The following is a 19,942-nucleotide window of genomic DNA, read 5'->3' on the forward strand; positions in this document are numbered from 1 at the left end:
CCTTCTGCAATAAAGAGGAAAGGCTGAGAGTGGGTGTTACACAGTGGGCTGGATTTTACACACCCGCCACCGGGAGTGGCAGCGGGCAAAAAAAATGACAGCCCACACGTGCGGGCCGCACGCCGCAATCTTCCTCGCGGCGGCCATGCCCTACCCACCCCCCAATCACCTGGAGGGGGCGGGCTCTCCAATACCAGCAATGACGTCAGCTGCCTTTGCATATTTACATTTTTAAAGTTATACCCCACCCTCCCCCCCCCCGCCACCCACTGTTACTATCAAAAATCTGTCACCACTTTCCCAACTCCCAATAACAATAAAATTCAGTATTTGCCCTCACCCCCCCAAAACACTTACCTTCCACACATGACCTTCGCAACACCCCCAGACTGAACAAAATGCAGGGGTCACCCCTTGCCACCAACCCCGACACTAATGATGTAAATTTGACCATATTTCCCCCCACCACCCCCTCACTTGTGTGAGAACATTAAACTTCCTCCTGCACTGCTTCCATGTTCGACATGAACACTCCTGACATTGACCACTGCCGCTATTTGTTCCCACCACCTCCTCAGCATGTTTCTGAAGGGCCCCCTGCCCTAGCTGCATCACTCCTCCATGCCACCTCTTCCACCAAGGCCTCCAGTGCATTGTCTGAAAATCTTCATGCTTGCTCTCTTGCATGTTCAACCATTGCTCAAAGTATTACAGCACTGATTCAGTTTTGATAAAGCTCCCACAATTTATTGCAACTACAATACACCTCCTCTTTAAGGAGGTGCAGGCTGCTTTTAAGCAATGCTGAACACTCGCTATATCAGCACCCGCTGCTGGTGTGTGCAGCCAATGAACAGCATGGGGAGCACAGGCTGCATTCTGAAATCGTTTACTAGTGTGGGCAGCACCAATTTACTGTACACCCGGCAACATTTGAATGTTTGTTGATCCTACTTGTGAGGGAGACCTGGATATCTCCAGAGTAATCTCACCATTCATGAGCTATGCTTTTTCCACCACTGGTTAAATGAACATGGCATTCAACAACCTCATATGGGGTATCCACATGAGAATTATTGATGATGCGTTATTACATTCTGAAAATCCTGCTTACAAAGACCCTGATGATCCAAATTTTGTGGACAAGGGGAAGAAAAACAAAATCGCATACCACAATCCATGCTCCTGTTTTCAGGTCTTAAACAAGTTCTCCCCCATTGTTTTTGTGGAGTCCTTTCATTTACACCATGTATGCTTCATTGATAATATAAAATAAAAACAGAAAGTGCTGGAAATACTCAGCAGGTATGGCAGTATCTGTGGAGAGAGAAACAGAGTTAACATTTCAGGTCTGTGACCTTTCATCAGAACTGGCAAAGGTTTTAAGCAGGTAAAGTGGGAGTGTGGGGGAAAAGAGAACAAAAGGGCAGCCTCTTTCTGTGCCTTCAACTTTCTATGATTCTATGTGATAGGACAGAGGACTGGAGAGATTAACTGACAAGGAGGTCATGGGGTAAAGGCAAAGAGAGTGTGCTAATGATTTGGTGAAAGACAAAGCATTAGTACAGAGAGAGAGAGTTAATGACAGAATAATGAACAGCCCTAGCCAAAAGCACAAACATGAAAAACCCAGTTTAAGGCAGGCACATGGTAAAAAAAAAATTGATTAAACAAAATAAATATAAAAAAAAGGCCAGCCATGTTCTGAAATTATTGAACTCAATGTTCAGTCCCAAAGGCTGTAGTGTGCCTAATTGGAAAATAAGGTGCTGTTCCTCGAGCTTGCATTGATGTTCACTGGAACACTGCAGCAGGCCAAGGATAGTAATGTGGGCATGAGAGCAGGGCGGGTGTGTTGAAATGGCAAGCAACCGGAAGCTCAGGGTCATGTTTGCGGACTGAGCGGAGATTTTTCGCAAAGTGGTCTCCCAATCTGTGTTTAGTCTCCCCAATGTAGAGGAGACCGCATTGCGAACAGTGAATACAGTATACTAAATTGAAAGAAGTACAAGTAAATCGCTGCTTCACCCTGCCTTTATATAACATGCTCTTATTTACTGTCTTCAAAAAAAATGATTACCTGAATTGACAACATCCAACGATCGGTTGAGACTGAAATACAGGTTAAGATATACAGGGAGTGATGGATCTGATGAGTACTGAGCTAAAAATGAGATAGGTCTGTCATCAAATGGATATGTGCTGCACATCTTTGGCAATGCTAAACACTCAAATATTCAGAGGGGTGGTAAATAATTACGCAATGAATTTGGCACAAAACAGCAGGTGATAAATGTTTGTTATTTTATTTACATGGAATATAGGATTTGATATATCAAGCACAGCACCTATGTCTGTCCATAAGCATTATGCAGTACAACTTCATACTATATACCAGACAACAAAGATACAACCTTATTGCATCAAAGCTCCACTCACAATACTTCCATGTTATTACACTGTACCTGTACCACAGAAATGTGGAATGCATATGAAGCTGTAGAATGCTTGTTGATCCTACTTGTGAGAGAGATCTGGATATCTCCTCAGTAACTTCATCATTCATGAGCTATGCTTTTTCCAACACTGGTTAAATGAACATGGCATGAGAATTAATGTTGATCCGTAACCAAATTCTGAAAATTCTCCTCAAGAAACAGATGATTATGAAGACCCTGATGATCTAGACTTGGAGGATGAAGAGGATGAAACACAAAATGGAACTGACATTAACTGGATGCTGGATGATTCTGAGGAAGAAGGTTTATATACATTTTTTGATAACTATTTTTCATAAGAACATAACAAATAGGAGCAGGAGTTGGCCATTCGGCCCCTCAAGCTGCCACGCCATTCGATAAGATCATGGCTGATCTGCCCCAGACCTCAACTCCTCTTTCGTGCCAGCTCCTCATAGCCCTCAACTCCCCGGTATTTCAAAAATCTATCTACCTCCTCTTTAAATGCTTTCAGTAATCTAGCCTCCACAACTCTGAGGTAGAGAATTCCAGACATTCACCAACCTCAGAGAGAAGAAATTCCTTCACATCTCAGTTTTAAATGAGTGTCCCCTTATTCTGTAACTATGTCCCCTAGTTTGAGATTTCCCCACTAGTGGAAACATCTTCTCAACATCTACCCTGTCAAGCCCCCACAGAATCTTGTAAGTTTCAATAAGATTACCCCTCATTCTTCTAAACTCTAATGAATAAAGGCCTAACCTGTTTAGCTGTTCTTGGTAAGTCAACCCCTTCATCCCAGGAATCAGCCTAGTGAACCTTTTTAAACTGCCTCTAATGACAATATATCCTTTCTTAAATACGGGGACCAAAACTGTACACAGTACTCCAGGTGCGGCCTCACCAATACCCTGTACAGTTGTAACAAGACTTCCCTATTTTTAAACTCCAACCCCCTAGCAATAAAGGCCAAAATTCCATTTGCCTTCTTAATTGCTTGCTGCACCTGCATGCTAACATTTTGTTTCTCATGCACAAGAGCACCCAGATCCCTCTGTGCTGCACTTTTTTGAAGTCTCTCGCCATTTAAATAATAGTCTGCCTTTAGATTTGTCCTTCCAAAGTGCATGACGTCACACTTTCCTACATTGAATTCCATCTGCAGAGTTTTTGCCCAGTCACTCAACCTATCTATATCCCCTTGCAGATTCCTTATGTCCTCATCACAACATGCCCTCCCACCTATTGTTGTATTGTCAGCATATGATTGTAGAGTGGAATATCCAGTTATTACCTTTAAGTTTGATTGCTGTTAATTTTGCAGTACATGAATGTAAATTTAATTAATGAATGAGTGCTCTGTCCTGGGATAGTTTACAACATTAAAACTCTTAACCAGCACAGGTAGGTGGTAGGGAAATATAGGGACAGGTGGGGATGTGGTAGGAATATGGGATTAGTGTAGGATTAGTATAAATGGGTGGTTGATGGTCGGCACAGACCCAGTGGGCCGAAGGGCCTGTTTCAGTGCTGTATCTCTAAATAAAAATAAATAAATAAAAACACCAGGAATTTTCTCAGGGCTATTCCTGCTTTTCTGAAAGTGCAATGAAACCTTTGTTTACAGACATAAACGAGGGTTTTCCCCATACTTCCAGTGATATGGGAGCAACTCCAAGAAATTTCAAGGTAATAGTAATCTAAGACATTTAAAAAGTCTCAGATTAAACAAATAAGAGGTGTCATTGCACCTTATATTGACCATTTCTCGAGCACAAAACGAGGCCAAAAAGATCCAATTTCGGGGTCTGTGGCCCAGTGTCACCTGAAGTATGTCTGACATCATATTGGCTCGGACGATATTGAGCCTCCCTGGTGACTGTCTTCAATAGCTGTTTGGCCCTTGTGTATTCTGGTGAGGGGTCTAATGTCTGTTTTATCGACATCTCTCAGAGACTGTTTAGAAACTGTCTTTCTAGTTCCTTTTGAAGCCAAACATTAAAGGGACCATTGGAGTTCACCAACATAAAGGGTTTTTCTAATCTTACCTTACTGAGGAATACTGTTTCCAACTCCACAGAATACTGCGAGCTGCTGCCATACCATACCTTCTTCCTGGTCACCTTCCCTGGCTCTGAGGATCCATCCCAGGGCAGTTGATGGCATAACAGCCAGCCCAAATTGGTCCAGAGGAAACTGCTGAGAAGCCTCATGGGACCTGCCTGGAGCTCACTGGAATTATTTAGATGATGTCCAATTTAAAACGAGCTTCGGGCTTTCAATGTTTAGTGTGTGCTGCAAATGCATCAACCATTTCGATGTTGAGGACAAATATCGTCCCCCACCCACCTCCCAGACTCACTCTTATCAATGGCATGTGCAATCTAACTCCAGAACACGCCGGTATCAGATCCCTCTCAGGGAGTCAATTGTACACCTCTTGGATTTGTTTTGTATGGTGTATAATTCCAGTGTGATATCAGGCTGGGTTTAAAAGCTGAGTGCCTTAATCAGACTCTTAGGGAACTTTAGAAGCTTAAACAGGGTATACTAATATAGTCCTTTCGGGACTCTCAGAACATTTCGACTTTGATGAAGAAGAATAATGCTCTGTGTGCATGTATGGAATTCACAGCTTGCAATATAACAGAGGTGTAGCCAGCAGCTTCTGCAGCTACCTGAGAGCCATAACACCGTTTTATTAGTATACTCACAGAACTGCACCTGCTAGATGCATCCATTGAGGTATGGGCCTTCAAGTGGAACAAGAAATAGTTAATTCTTCACCTGTCCACCAGAAATCTCTATGGACAATTACAATAGTAACTTGGAGAGATTTGTTCCCATCAGTCTAGGTCCTTGTTTAATTGTTTTTTTCAAATTCCTTCATGGGATATGGGTGTCACTGGTAAGGCCAGCATTTGTTACCCATCCCTAATTGCCCTTCACAACTGGCCATTTTGGAAGGCAGTTAAGAGTCAACCACATTGCTGTGGATCTGGATCTGAAGGGCATTAGTGAACCAGATGGGTTTTTACAACAATCAATGATAGTTTCATGGCACCATTACTGAGACGAGCTTTCAATTCCAGATATTTCTCGTTAATTAATTGAATGTAAATTCCACCAGCTGCTATGGTGGGATTTGAACCCATCTTGTCAGAATGTCCCTGCTGACTGCATCTGCAGGAAGTGCACCCAGCTCCAGCTCCTCGAGAACCGCGTTAGGGAACTGGAGCTGGATGAACTTCGGATCATTCGGGAGGCGGAGGGGGTTATTGAGAGGAGTTATGGGGAGGTAGTCACACCTCAGGTAAAAGAAGTAGGTAGATGGGTTACCGTCAGGGGAAGGAGAGGGAACCAGCAGGCAGTGCAGGGATCCCCTGTGGCCGTTTCCCTCAACAACAGGTATACCGTTTTGGATACTGTTGCGGGGGACGACTTACCAGGGGTAAGCAATGGGGTATAGGTATCTGGCACAGAGTCTGTCCCTGTTGCTCAGAAATGAAGGGGGAAGAGGAGCAGAACATTAGTCATTGAGGACTCCTTAGTTAGGAGAACAGATAGGAGGTTCTGTGGGAACGAGAGAGACTCACGGTTGGTGCGTTGCCTTCCAGGTGCCAGGGTTCGTGATGTCTCGGATCGTGTTTTTGGGATCCTTAAGGGGAAGGGGGAGGGGGAGCAGCCCCAAGTCGTGGTCCACATAGGCACCAATGACATAGGTAGGAAGAGAGATGGGGATTTAAGACAGAAATTCAGGGAGCTAGGGTGGAAGCTTAGAGCGAGAACAAACAGAGTTGTTATCTCTGGGTTGTTGCCCGTGCCACGTGATAGCGAAGCGAGGAATAGGGAGAGAGAGGAGTTGAACACGTGGCTGCAGGGATGGTGCATGAGGGAGGGTTTTGGTTTCCTGGATAATTGGGGTTCTTTCTGGGGTAGGTGGGACCTCTACAAACAGGATGGTCTTCACCTGAACCAGAGGGGTACCAATATCCTGGGGGGGAGATTTGCTAGTGCTCTTCGGGGGGGTTTAAACTAATTCAGCAGGGGAATGGGAACCTAAATTGTAGTGCCAGTGTACAGGATGTTGAGATTAGTGAGGTCAGGGATAAGGTTACAAGGACGCAAGAGGGCACTGGCAAGCAAGAACCTGGTTTAAAGTGTGTCTACTTCAATGCCAGGAGCATCCGGAATAAGGTGGGTGAGCTTGCAGCATGGGTTGGTACCTGGGATCTCGATGTAGTGGCCATTTCGGAGACATGGGTAGAGCAGGGGCAGGAATGGATGTTGCAGGTTCCGGGATTTAGATGTTTCAGTAAGAACAGAGGAGATGGTAAAAGAGGGAGGGGTGTGGCATTGTTAATCAAGGAGAGTATTACAGTGACAGAAAGGACGTTTGAGGACTCGTCTACTGAGGTAGTATGGGCCGAGGTTAGAAACAGGAGAGGTGAGGTCACCCTGTTGGGAGTCTTTTATAGACCTCCGAATAGTTCCAGAGATGTAGAGGAAAGGATAGCGAAGATGATTCTCGACAGGGGCGAGAGTAACAGGGTACTTGTTATGGGGATCTTTAACTTTCCAAATATCGACTGGAAATACTATAGTTCGAGTACTTTAGATGGGTCAGTTTTTGTCCAGTGTGTGCAGGAGGGTTTTCTGACACAGTATGTAGACAGGCCAACCAGGGGCGATGCCACATTGGATTTGGTACTAGGTAATGAACCCGGCCAGGTGTTAGATTTAGATGTAGGTGAGCACTTTGGTGATGGTGATCACAATTCGGTTAGGTTTACCTTAGCGATGGGCAGGGACAGGTATATACCGCAGGGCAAGAATTATGTCTGGGGGAAAGGAAATTATGACGCGATTAGGCAAGATTTAGGATGCGTAGGATGGGGAAGGAAACTGCAGGGGATGGGAACAATCGAAATGTGGAGCTTATTCAAGGAGCAGCTACTGCGTGTCCTTGATAAGTATGTACCTGTGAGGCAGGGAGGAAGTTGTTGAGCGAGGGAGCCGTGGTTTACTAAAGAAGCTGAAGCGCATGTCAAGAGGAAGAAGAAGGCTTATGTTAGGATGAGACGTGAAGGCTCAGTTAGGGCGCTTGAGAGTTACAAGCTAGCCAGGAAGGATCTAAAGGGAGAGCTAAGAAGAGCAAGGAGAGGACACGAGAAGTCATTGGCGGATAGGATCAGGGAAAACCCTAAGGCTTTCTATAAGTATATCAGGAATAAAAGAATGACTAGAGTTAGATTAGGGCCAATCAAGGATAGTAGTGGGAAGTTGTGTGTGGAATCAGAGGAGATAGGGGAAGCGTTAAATGAATATTTTGCGTCAGTATTTACAGTAGAGAAAGAAAATGTTGTCGAGGAGAATACTGAGATTCAGGCTACTAGGCTAGATGGGATTGAGGTTCACAAGGAGGAGGTGTTAGCAATTTTGGAAAGTGTGAAAATAGATAAGTCCCCTGGGCCAGATGGGATTTATCCTAGGATTCTCTGGGAAGCTAGGGAGGAGATTGCAGAGCCTTTGTCCTTGATCTTTATGTCGTCATTGTCGACAGGAATAGTGCCGGAAGACTGGAGGATAGCAAATGTTGTCCCCTTGTTCAAGAAGGGGTGTAGAGACAGCCCTGGTAATTATAGACCTGTGAGCCTTACTTCGGTTGTGGGTAAAATGTTGGAAAAGGTTATAAGAGATAGGATTTATAATCATCTTGAAAAGAATAAGTTCATTAACGATAGTCAGCACGGTTTTGTGACGGGTAGGTCGTGCCTCACAAACCTTATTTAGTTTTTCGAGAAGGTGACCAAACAGGTGGATGAGGGTAAAGCAGTGGATGTGGTGTATATGGATTTCAGTAAGGCGTTTGATAAGGTTCCCCACGGTAGGCTATTGCAGAAAATACGGAAGTATGGGGTTGAAGGTGATTTAGAGCTTTGGATCAGAAATTGGCTAGCTGAAAGAAGACAGAGGGTGGTGGTTGATGGCAAATGTTCATCCTGGAGTTTAGTTACTAGTGGTGTACCGCAAGGATCTGTTTTGGGGCCACTGCTGTTTGTCATTTTTATAAATGACCTGGAAGAGGATGTAGAAGGGTGGGTTAGTAAATTTGCGGATGACACTAAGGTCGGTGGAGTTGTGGATAGTGCCGAAGGATGTTGTAGGGTACAGAGGAACATAGATAGGCTGCAGAGCTGGGCTGAGGGATGGCAAATGGAGTTTAATGCGGAAAAGTGTGAGGTGATTCACTTTGGAAGGAGTAACAGGAATGCAGAGTACTGGGCTAATGGGAAGATTCTTGGTAGTGTAGATGAACAGAGAGATCTTGGTGTCCAGGTACATAAATCCCTGAAGGTTGCTACCCAGATTAATAGGGCTGTTAAGAAGGCATATGTTGTGTTAGCTTTTATTAGTAGGGGGATTGAGTTTCGGAGCCACGAGGTCATGCTGCAGCTGTACAAAACTCTGGTGAAACCGCACCTGGAATATTGCGTGCAGTTCTGGTCACCGCATTATAGGAAGGATGTGGAAGCTTTGGAAAGGGTGCAGAGGAGATTTACTAGGATGTTGCCTGGTATGGAGGGAAGGTCTTATGAGGAAAGGCTGAGGGACATGAGGTTGTTTTCGTTAGAGAGAAGGAGGAGGAGGAGAGGTGACTTAATAGAGACATATATGATAATCAGAGGGTTAGATAGGGTGGATAGTGAGAGTCTTTTTCCTCGGATTGTGATGGCAAACACGAGGGGACATAGCTTTAAGTTGAGGGGTGATAGATATAGGACAGATGTCAGAGGTAGTTTCTTTACTCAGAGTAGTAGGGGTGTGGAACGCCCTGCCTGCAACAGTAGTAGACTCGCTAACTTTAAGGGCATTTAAGTGGTCATTGGATAGACATATGGATGAAAATGGAATAGTGTAGGTCAGATGGTTTCACAGGTCGGCGCAACATCAAGGGCCGAAGGGCCTGTACTGCACTGTAATGTTCTAATTCTAATTAGCCTGGGTGTCTGGATTTACTCGCTCAGTGACATTGCTACTACGCCACCATCTCCCTAAGCACAATGGTTACCTTTGAACTGCCAGTTCTTAACTTGCGTACTGTGAACCCACAATTTAAATGGATGAAAAATATGGATGACAATTTCTTTTCCAGATCCTTGTTCAACAAATCCTTGTGAAAATGAGGGTACCTGTGAATCAACTGGCACACACTTCAAGTGTCATTGCCATCCCCTTTATACAGGAAAGATGTGTCAAATAGGTAATGCTCTTTCCAAACATTGTTTTCCACAGTTCATTTTTACTGATTCATTGTATTTAACTTGTAATACAGTGAGAAGAAAAGCTTTAATGACCACAGCTGCTAAGTTTGAAACAATTTTTTTTCCAAAATATACTTTATTCGTAAAAATCTGCCAAAAATATATTACAAAACAGTTCCAAAAAGCACCAAGTCAAAACAATACAAACAGTGCAAAGGAGATGTTTCCTTCAATACAGGAGTGAGTTGCCTCACAACCCTTCCATTTCATTTTACATGCCATGTACATTTTACAAATAGTTTAAAACAATGAGTTAATCAACAATAATTGACAAAACAACGGGAAAGAAATCCAGCTTTTTATTCAGCCCTGACTAACTAAATCTTCCTCCACTTTTTATTGCTACTGGTTCATGTCCCATCCATAATGCATTTTTCCTAAATAGCACCTCTAATCCCACTGGGTGACATGTATTCTTGGTGAATTTTTCCTTGTTTATTTTTTCCTGGAGTACAAAGTAGTTGAAGATGCTTAACACACTGAATATTAAATTTGGGAGCTATTTTAATGCATCTGAGTCAACATTTTCATAGGTCACAATCAAATTGCGCATGTGTTGTGTACAATGCACAAATGCCAAAGAAAATAAATTCCTCTCTCTCATTATTGTAACAACAGAACTTATGGAAACATTATGAGATGAATGATACCATTTTTAAAACGGGTGCAAGAGCAGAGAGCTGGGGTGTTTATACACAAATATTTGAAGGTGGCAGGAAAGGTTCACAAAGCATTTAATAATGCATAGGGATCCTGTGCTTTATAGATAGAAGCACAGAGTACAAAAATGAGGAAGTTATGCAAACCTATATAAAACACTAGTTTGTCCCCAGCTGGACTATTGGCAAGAATTTTACAGCCCCCCAATGAACCGGCTGTTGGCGGGGGAGGAGGGACGACAAACTGAGTGGGAGGCGGGTGAGGGGGGGGACCGTTACAGACACCCTTCTCCCCTATTGCAATTTTACGTGGGGTGGCAGCGACGTGGCACCCACCCCAGGACAATCAAGGCCCTTAAGTGACCAATTAACTGCCACATAGGGCCTCCTCCCTCCGCCACTAGCATTTTACCCGCAGCGGGCAGACAGGAGAAGCCCCAAGAACACCACCAGGTAAAACCTAGTGGCCTTCTTGTGAGCTGGGGGAGTCCTCCGTGTGCCCCACGGAGGGCGACCCCCAAAGTCGCACAACACTCACCACCACCACCCACCTCCACCCCAACCAACCCCCCCATGCCTTGCGGGGCCCAGCCGATCGTCTCCTGCGAGTCCCCAAAAATCTACTGTTGTTCAGGGGCCATCCTTTCTCCTACTGCTGAAGCTGGGTGTAGTCCCAGCAGTGGCCACCGCTCCCGGTGGCATTGCTGTGACTGAGAGCCGCCGGCCCACTGATTGGCCGGCAGCTACATTAGGTGGGATGTCCTGCCTCAAGGAGGTGGACGTCCCGCCCAAGGCCAATTAAGGGCTTGTGGAGCAAAAAATCCCATAGTGGCTCCCCAGGCCCAGGGGAAGCGGGCTCGCCACTGACATTTTGGCTGGTGGCCGGGGCCTCCCGGCCAATGTTATATTCCAGCCTTTGTGCCCAATTCTGGACACCAAACATTAGGAAGGACATTTAGGGTACAGAAGAGACTTACTAGAATGGTTCCAAGGATGGGTGATTACAGTTATGTGGAGAAGCTGGGATTGTTCTCCTCAGAGCAAAAAAGACCAAAATGAGATTTGATAGAGGCATTTAAAATCATGATGAGTTTAGATAGAGTAAATAAAGAGAAGCTGTTCTCATTGGCCTAAGAGTCGATAACCAGAGAGCACAGATTTAAAGCAATTGACAAAAGAACTAGAGGCGACATATGGCAAAACTATGGCAACATGTGGTTAGGATTTGGAATTCACTGCCTGATAGAGTGATAGATTTAATAGTAGCCTTCAAAATTGCCGAGAAATGGGGAAAGAGCTGGAGAGTGGGACTAATTGGATTGCACTTCAAAAGAGCCAGCGCGGACTTGATTGGATGAATGGCCCTTCTGTCCTGCAACATTCTATGATTATACTTTGTGAAACTGGGACTATTTCTTCCTCACTTTACTAACTTCAGTCAAAGTAAAGACGAGAGTAAAAAAATATAGTGTCATAAGACAGCACTGCGTTTGGCCTTGATCTGAGAATTCTTACTCCTCCAAAAATGAGTTGGTAAACAGTTGTGAAGATTGAGTCCATCTTTTTGTTTTTTAAGGCATTTTAGAGGTGATTAATGAGCAAGTCTGGCACCATTCTGAAGATGTGCAATGAAATCAATAAGTACTTTACCCAGGACACTAACCAGTTTAAGAGGGGGAAGAGAAGTGTCCTGCCAAGTGGTTGGGTGTAATGGCCAATAATGGGAGTATCACAGTAGAGCAGTGAGAGGAGAAGCATCCAATAAGTATAGAAGGCACAGGTGACCCTTGACTCACACAGGTACAACCACAGACAGTATTGAGTCTACTGTCAGAAAGTCACCTCCCTGGGCATTGCAGAGAAGCAATGATTGACAAGTTACCAAATCTGCCAGATTTTGTGAATGAGGGGTCCTACTTGACCCACAAACACCAATGAGAACCATCAAGCATCAGCCTTGCATTTCCAGTGGCAATGAAGTTCATTAGCCTTGTTAACTTATATGTGCAGGAAAGTTCCAGGTATCCAGAAGAACCTTTACAGTATTCAGGCACTTTGCCTTTTAGTCAACACTAATCTGCACAATAAGTGCACAGTGTATATTGGAGAGTGAGTTATGATTGGCGCCTTTATTTATTGCCTACAAATCCCCTTTTCAAAATTTATCCTTTTTAAAACTGCAAGGGCCCATGATTTTTTAGCAAGTCACAAATTTAATGAAAAACAAGCGGTTCCCCCACTTTTCAATTCGGGGACAATATGGTTCCTGATATGCTAACAAAATTTGAACAAACGGTATTGATTTTTGTTGCATGACATCAGTGATTGTGACTCTGCGTTTCTTGACTTATTTTTGCCGCTTTGCAACAAAAACGTAGGCTGCAGTACTTTAAACTTTGCCCCATGTGACACAAAACAAATTTGTAAAACAATGTTCAAGGTTATTTTATTTATTTAGTTTACTTTCCCTGGCCTCCAGTAACTCATTCCCAGCTTCTGCGTTATTGGAGCTGCAAGCAGCCAAGTTTGACCTCCCCAGCTTTTGGTTGACCACTTGAGCTCATCCAGCAATACTTCTTGTGCCTTGAGCAGGTACCGCCACAGTTTTGTAGGATGGGTATTAGAAGCGATTTTGTCCGCATTGCTCACAATCTCAGCACACATTAAAAAAAATAAGATTATAATTTAAATCAGTTACATTTCTTCCTTTGATTTATGCATTTGCTCTATTATTGTGCACATCAAAGTGTAAGATGGAACTGCTATGGGGTGGAACCATTTTTGATTTTTGTCAATTGGTGTCAGCAGCAAGTAATCACAGGTCAGGGTCATCGTGACCACCAGCCTCAACCCCCATCCCACTATCACAAAAATACTTGAACCCCAACCTCAGTTTCTGCCTTGCCTATCCTTGTTAATCTGAGATCTTCAATTTATGCTAAAAAAAAAAATGACTTGTTTTATGTTGCATATTCAGTGGCTTGAATTTGACTTTAACTCACGAGTTTGGCAAAAGGGCACTCCACCCTCTAAGATACTTAAATTCGTGCTATACTAAATTTAAATTACCATTGTTTATCTCCATTCCTCTCATGTTCCAACATGTCAATCTTTACAGCTTAGCACATGCTATGGATGATTAGTGGCAGAATGCTGTCGAGATGACAATAGGCTACGTACTCTACATTTCCAATTTTCTTTGTAGATAGCGAGAGCTGAGTATAGCAGCAAATCCTGTTTGAAGGAAAATAATATGCTGTTCCAAATTATATTTTGGAACATTTTCTGTATATTGTTTAATAATGAAGTAATATTAAGTAATAATATGACCAAAACTTGTTTAATCATAAAATAATATTAATAACTGAAAACTTCAAGTTTAAGAAATGCTGACCAAAACTAATTGTGATGGAATATAGGTTTAATCTTGAACAGTCTAGCTTGGATCTTGAATGAATGATGGACAAAATCAATTTTCCCTAATAAAATGAAGGACTTGCATTTATATAGTGCCTTTCACAGCCACCAGACATCTCAAAGCACTTTACAGCCAATGAAATGTAGACATTTTTGAAGTGTAGGAAATGCAGCAGCCAGTTTGCACACAGCAAACAACCATATGCTAATGGACAGATAATCTGTTTTGGTGATGTTGATTGAGGACTAAATATTGACCAGGCCACTGGAGATAGCTCCTCTGCTCTTCTTCAAAGTATTAGCATTGGATCTTTTACAGCCACCTGAGCAGGTGGATGGGGGCCTCGGTTTAACATCTTCTCTGCAAGACAGGACCTCCGACAGTGCAGCACTCCCTCAGTACTCTACTGGAATGTCAACCTTGATTTTGGCACTTAAGCCCCCACATGGGATATAAACCCAACACTTTAGGATTATAGAAGAAAGTATGTTACCAACTGAGCCACAGCTGACAATCTATGCTAATGTAAAAAGTCATTTTATAGGAGCATCATTACAGTGAAGCAGTGTAGAACACACATCTAAATAATCATTGTTAAGATTTCTTTTTATTTATTTGTCCTTTAGGATGTGGGTGACACTGGCAAAGCAAAATTTATTATCCATCACTCTTTGTCCTGAGGGTAGTAAAAGTCAACTACATATTTCAGGACTAGTCATATGTAGGCCAGACCACATAAGAGTGGCAAGTTCTCTTCCCTGAAGAGCATTGGTAAATGATTATGTTTTTACAACAATCCAGCAGCTTTTGTGATCAATTGCAAGTGCTACTCAACAATTTACCAGAATTATCAATTCAGAGGTGGGGGAGTGGCATTGTTAATCAGGGATTGTATCACAGCTGCAGAAAGGGAGGTCATCGAGGAGGGTTTGTCTACTGAGTCATTATGGGTGGAAGTCAGAAACAGGAAAGGAGCAGTCACTTTGGGAGTTTTCTATAGACCCCCCCAATAGCAACAGAGACATGGAGGAACAGATTGGGAGGCAGATTTTGGAAAGGTGCAGAAGTAACAGGGTTGTTGTCATGAGTGACTTCAACTTCCCTAATATTGATTGGAACCTCCTTAGTGCAAATAGTTTGGATGGAGCAGTTTGTGTCAGGTGTGTCCAGGAAGGTTTCCTGACTCAATATGTAGATAGGCCGACTAGAGGGGAGACTATGTTGGACTTGGTGCTTGGCAACGAACCAGGCCAGGTGGCAGATCTCTCAGTGGGAGAGCATTTCGGTGATAGTGATCACAACTCCCTGACCTTTACTATAGTCATGGAGAGGGACAAGAGCAGACGGGATGAGAAAATATTTAATTGGGGGAGGGGGAATTACAATGCTATTAGGCAGGAACTGGGGAGCATAAATTGGGAACAGATGTTCTCAGGGAAATGCACGACAGAAATGTGGAGGTTGTTTAGGGAGCACTTGCTGCGATAGGTTTGTCCCGATGAGGCAGGGAAGGGATGGTAGGGTGAAGGAACATTGGATGACAAGAGGATGGCCAGAGTGAGGGTAGGGCCGATCAGGGATAGTGGAGGGAACTTGTGCCTGGAGTCAGAGGAGGTGGGGAGGTCCTAAATGAATACTTTGCTTCAGTATTCACTAGTGAAAGGAACCTGGTCGTTTGTGAAGACAGCGTGAAACAGGCTGATATGCTCGTACAGGTTGAGGTTAAGAGGGAGGATGTGCTGGAAATTGTGAATGATATGAGGACAGATAAGTCCCTGGGGCCAGACGGGATATACCCAAGGATATTACGGGAAGCGAGGGAAGAGATTGCTGTGCCTTTGGCAATGATCTTTGCGTCTTCATTGTCCACTGGAGTAGTACCAGATGATTGGAGGGTGGCAAATGTTGCTCCCTTGTTGAAGAAAGGGAATAGGGATAACCCTGGGTATTATAGACCAGTCAGTCTTACGTCGGTAGTGGGCAAATTATTGGAGAGGATTCTGAGAGACAGGATTTATGATTACTGGAAAAGCATGGTTTGATTAGAGACAGTCAGCATGGCTTTGTGAGGGGCAGGTCATGCCTCACAAGCCTTATTGAATTCTTTGAAGATGTGACAAAACACATTGATGAAGGAAGAGCAGTGGATGTGGGGTATATGGATTTTAGCAAGGCGTTTGATAAGGTTCCCCATGGTAGGCTCATTCAGAAAGTAAGGAGGCATGGGATACAGGGAAAGTTGGCTGTCTGGATACAAAATTGGCTGGCCCATAGAAGTCAGAGGGTGGTAGTAGATGGAAAGTATTCAGCATGGAGCTTGGTGACCAGTGGTGTTCCACAAGGATCTGTTCTGGGACCTCTGCTCTTTGTGATTTTTATAAATGACTTGAATGAGGAAGTGGAAGGCTGGGTTAGCAAGTTTGCCGATGACACAAAGGTTGCTGGAGTTGTGGATAGTGTGGAAGGCTGTTGTAGGTTGCAACGGGACATTGACAGGATGCAGAGATGGGCTGAGAAGTGGCAGATGGAGTTCAACCTGGAAAAGTGTGAAGTGATTCATTTTGGAAGGTTGAATTTGAATGCAGAATACAGGCTTAAAGACAGGATTCTTGGCAGTGTGGAGGAACAGAGGGATCTTGGGGTCCATGTCCATAGATCGCTCAAAGTTGCCACCCAAGTTGATAGGGTTGTTAAGAAGGCGTATGGTGTGTTGGCTTTCATTAACAGGGGGATTGAGTTTAAGAGCCGCGAGGTTATGCTGCAGCTCTATCAAGCCCTGGTTAGACCACACTTGGAATATTGTGTTCAATTCTGGTCGCCTCATTATAGGAAGGATGTGGAAGCTTTAGAGAGGGTGCAGAGGAGATTTACCAGGATGCTGCCTGGACTGGAGGGCATGTCTTATGAAGAAAGATTGAGGGAGCTAGGGCTTTTCTCATTGGTGCGAAGAAGGATGAGAGGTGACTTGATAGAGGGGTACAAGATGATGAGAGGCATAGATAGAGTGGATAGCCAGAGACTTTTTCCCAGGGTGGAAAGGGCTATCACCAGGGGGCATAATTTTAAGGTGATTGGAGGAAGGTTTCGGGGAGATGTCAGAGGTAGGTTCTTTACACAGAGAGTGGTGGGTGCGTAGAATGCACTGCCAGCGGTGGTAGTAGAAGCAGTTACATTAGGGGCATTTAAGCGACTCTTGGATAGGTACATGGATGATAGTAGAATGAAGGGTAGGTAGTTACTTAGATCTTAGAGTAGGTTAAAGTTTCGGCACAACATCGTGGGCCGAAGGGCCTGTACTGTGCTGTACTGTTCTATGTTCTATGTTCAATATTCCACAACCTGATATAGTAGCCATAAATCTTTGGGTTGTAAGTCTAGTTGCATAACCAGTGGGACATCATGCTCTCTTGAAGTTCAATGAAAATTAGTTTACAAGGAGACTGGTTTCACTGGTGCTGAATTATTGGAGGGGGTTAAGTTTACATTCCATAAGTTACCTTTCTGAATTTTCACGAAGGAGCTGGTAGCCTTAAAACAGTTGCCACCAGTAGAATGAGTAGCATACACAGCTAGGTTGAACTTAAGATATATTAAATCCAAGAAATTACTCATAAAGCAAAGAATATAAGGGCAGGAAAATCAATTACATTCAAAATCTACTATTTAAGAAAGTGCAAAGAAACAGAGTAAGAGGGTAAAGTACAAAACCAAAGTAGAACATAATTTATTTTTAAAAAAGGAATATCCTTGAATTTTAGCACAAGTAACATCCTTTTGTGTTCTGTGTAAGGATGACAAGATGAACCTTAGGGTACACCTAAAAAAAACTTGCATTTCTATAGTGCCTTTCACGACCTCAGGACTTCTGAAGTGTCATTACTGTTGTAATGTAGGAAATACAGCAGCCAATGTGTGCACAGCAAGCTCCCACAAACAGCAATGTGATAATGGCCCGATAATCTGTTTTTTGTAATGATTGAGGGAGAAATATTGGCCAGCACACCAAGGATAACTGGAAGGGCAGATGTGGCCTTGGTTTAGCGCATCATCCAAAAGGCAGCACCTCTGACAGTGCAGTATTGCACTGGACCCTCAGTCTAGATTTGTGTGCTCAAGTCCTGGAGTGGGACTTGAACTGATAACCTTTTGTCTGAAAGTAAAGTTGCTACCAACTGAGCCACAGCTGACTTTTGGTTTGGTTATGATTATCACCTTCTATCGCTTGATAATTCAGTTTTAAAAATGCACACAACATACATTGCAGAGATAAGGGATGGTATTAAAATTTACCAAGGTTATTGTTCCTCTACAAAGCAAATCCAAACATGTAGCCAGAAATAAATAAACTTAGCTTTAATTGTAGTCAAAATAGCAGGTGCGTTTCATTCAGTTTCCCTCCCATTACAGTACAAACCTGTGATGCCTGTACCAAATTTAACCACAACCTTCTGATAATCTGTTCAGTTCAACACATTTGAGATCTATTATTATTGCTGTTCTTTGGTGTACTGCTTGTATAATTTAAGGAGGTTGTAACGTTACCCTTGAAGTGATAGAATTCTGTAGAAATATCTTTCTTTTGCTGTACTGCTTAAATTTCTTTCAGTAAAATTTGCTCCTAAATAATAGAAAACCATCCCTGAAGAAATTATATTTTTAATGATTTGAAATATGAAACTTTAAAGATGGTAGGAAACATTTATCAGCTATTATTGAGTACATTCATAATTTTTCTTATTCGGTTTAAATTATTTTCCTATTATGCAGTGGTGACTACACTTCAGTAGTAATACTTCGGCTGTGAAGAACTTTAGGAGATTGTGATGATGTGAAAGGTGCAAAATAAATTCAAGTTCTTTCTGATTCCTAACTTTTTCTGAAACTGCATCAGCATCCTAGTTAAGTCCATGCTCATGGTTGACTGATATTAATTCTTCTGGATGACTGAGGCCCGATTCACATTCTACTTTACAACAGGAAAGGGTAAGTCAGGAGAAAAACAACTGGACACATTTTAAAATATTGTTCTTTAAATTGCAGTGAAAAATCCCTGTAGAAAGAAAACATGCAAACATGGAGAGTGTGTCCTCAATGCTGTTCCACCATACCATAAGTGTAAATGTGACTATCCATTCAAACCACCAAGCTGTAAAAAACGTATGGTAACCATTTCTATTTTTCAACATGATTTGCTTATTTTTTTATAATGCCTTGTGAAATGCTGTCAAGAAATCTGTCAAAGACAAAAGGGCATTCTTCAAAACCATTATGCAAGAGGAGCTCATGCAGGTGATTCTGCAATCCAGTGCTCCTCTGACAGATATTTCCACTTCCCACTGGGAATGTTGGATCACAGAATCACCCCTTGCATTGAAGCATACCATAGCAAAAAGAATAAAAGTGCTCCAAAATGGATCAATGACTAAAACAAAGGGGAAAATTTACAAAGCTGTTACAGAGAAGAGAGAGGGGATGGAGTATTGATGCAAGTACAAAGTTAAATTGAAATCAGCTAAAAAAATTCGGGAAGGAAAATGGAAAGGAAAATAACAGCAGATGTTAAACACTAGTTAAACACTAATTAGTTCTTGTACTGATGTAACAGCAAAAAGGGTACTAAAGGAGAAAGTTAAAACTATCAGGGACTCAAATGAAGTTTGAATTTTTGAATTTGACCAAATCAAATGGTATAATGCAACTCAACTTCCACAGGATCATTGATAAATTTCCACAGGAATCTTTCTTTTCACAAAAGCAAATGATAGTGGTGAAGGGAGATGGGCCACAAAGAGAGGGGATTGACTGCAGTCCATCACAAGTCTACTTTGGAACACCTCCATCCACACGACCCCCACCCAACCCTATTTCCTGATCCTGCTCAACATAAAAACCTGCAATCAAAGTCTCGATACGATGTACTTTCATTTGCAGGTGACAACAAGCCAGGGCATACTGTGAACTGAGATGCAATTGTATACCTGGGCTAATAAGCAGTAAATGAAACTCATGAGGAGTTCTGGGTTCCTGCTGTCCATCTATCAAGGGTTCAAGCCCATGCTTTTCACTTCCCTAAAAATCAAC

At 42.9% G+C, this 19,942-nt stretch overlaps 1 protein-coding gene across 2 annotated transcripts in view; it reads left to right on the forward strand.

The window, feature by feature from the left end:
- Positions 1–19,942, forward strand: part of LOC137380689 (hyaluronan-binding protein 2-like) — a 60,488-nt gene that overhangs the window by 20,088 nt on the left and 20,458 nt on the right. The window contains exons 3-5 of one of the 2 annotated variants that reach the window (XM_068052943.1): positions 2,661–2,762; positions 9,616–9,723; positions 18,902–19,018. In XM_068052943.1, coding sequence (XP_067909044.1) covers positions 2,661–2,762; positions 9,616–9,723; positions 18,902–19,018 — 327 coding nt within the window. Of the gene's footprint in view, positions 1–2,654; positions 2,763–9,615; positions 9,724–18,901; positions 19,019–19,942 lie in introns of both variants that reach the window. The other variant, XM_068052942.1, reaches the window with a different exon arrangement.

This window comes from Heterodontus francisci, chromosome 20 (genome assembly GCF_036365525.1).
Source record: "Heterodontus francisci isolate sHetFra1 chromosome 20, sHetFra1.hap1, whole genome shotgun sequence".
Lineage (NCBI taxonomy): Eukaryota > Metazoa > Chordata > Chondrichthyes > Heterodontiformes > Heterodontidae > Heterodontus > Heterodontus francisci.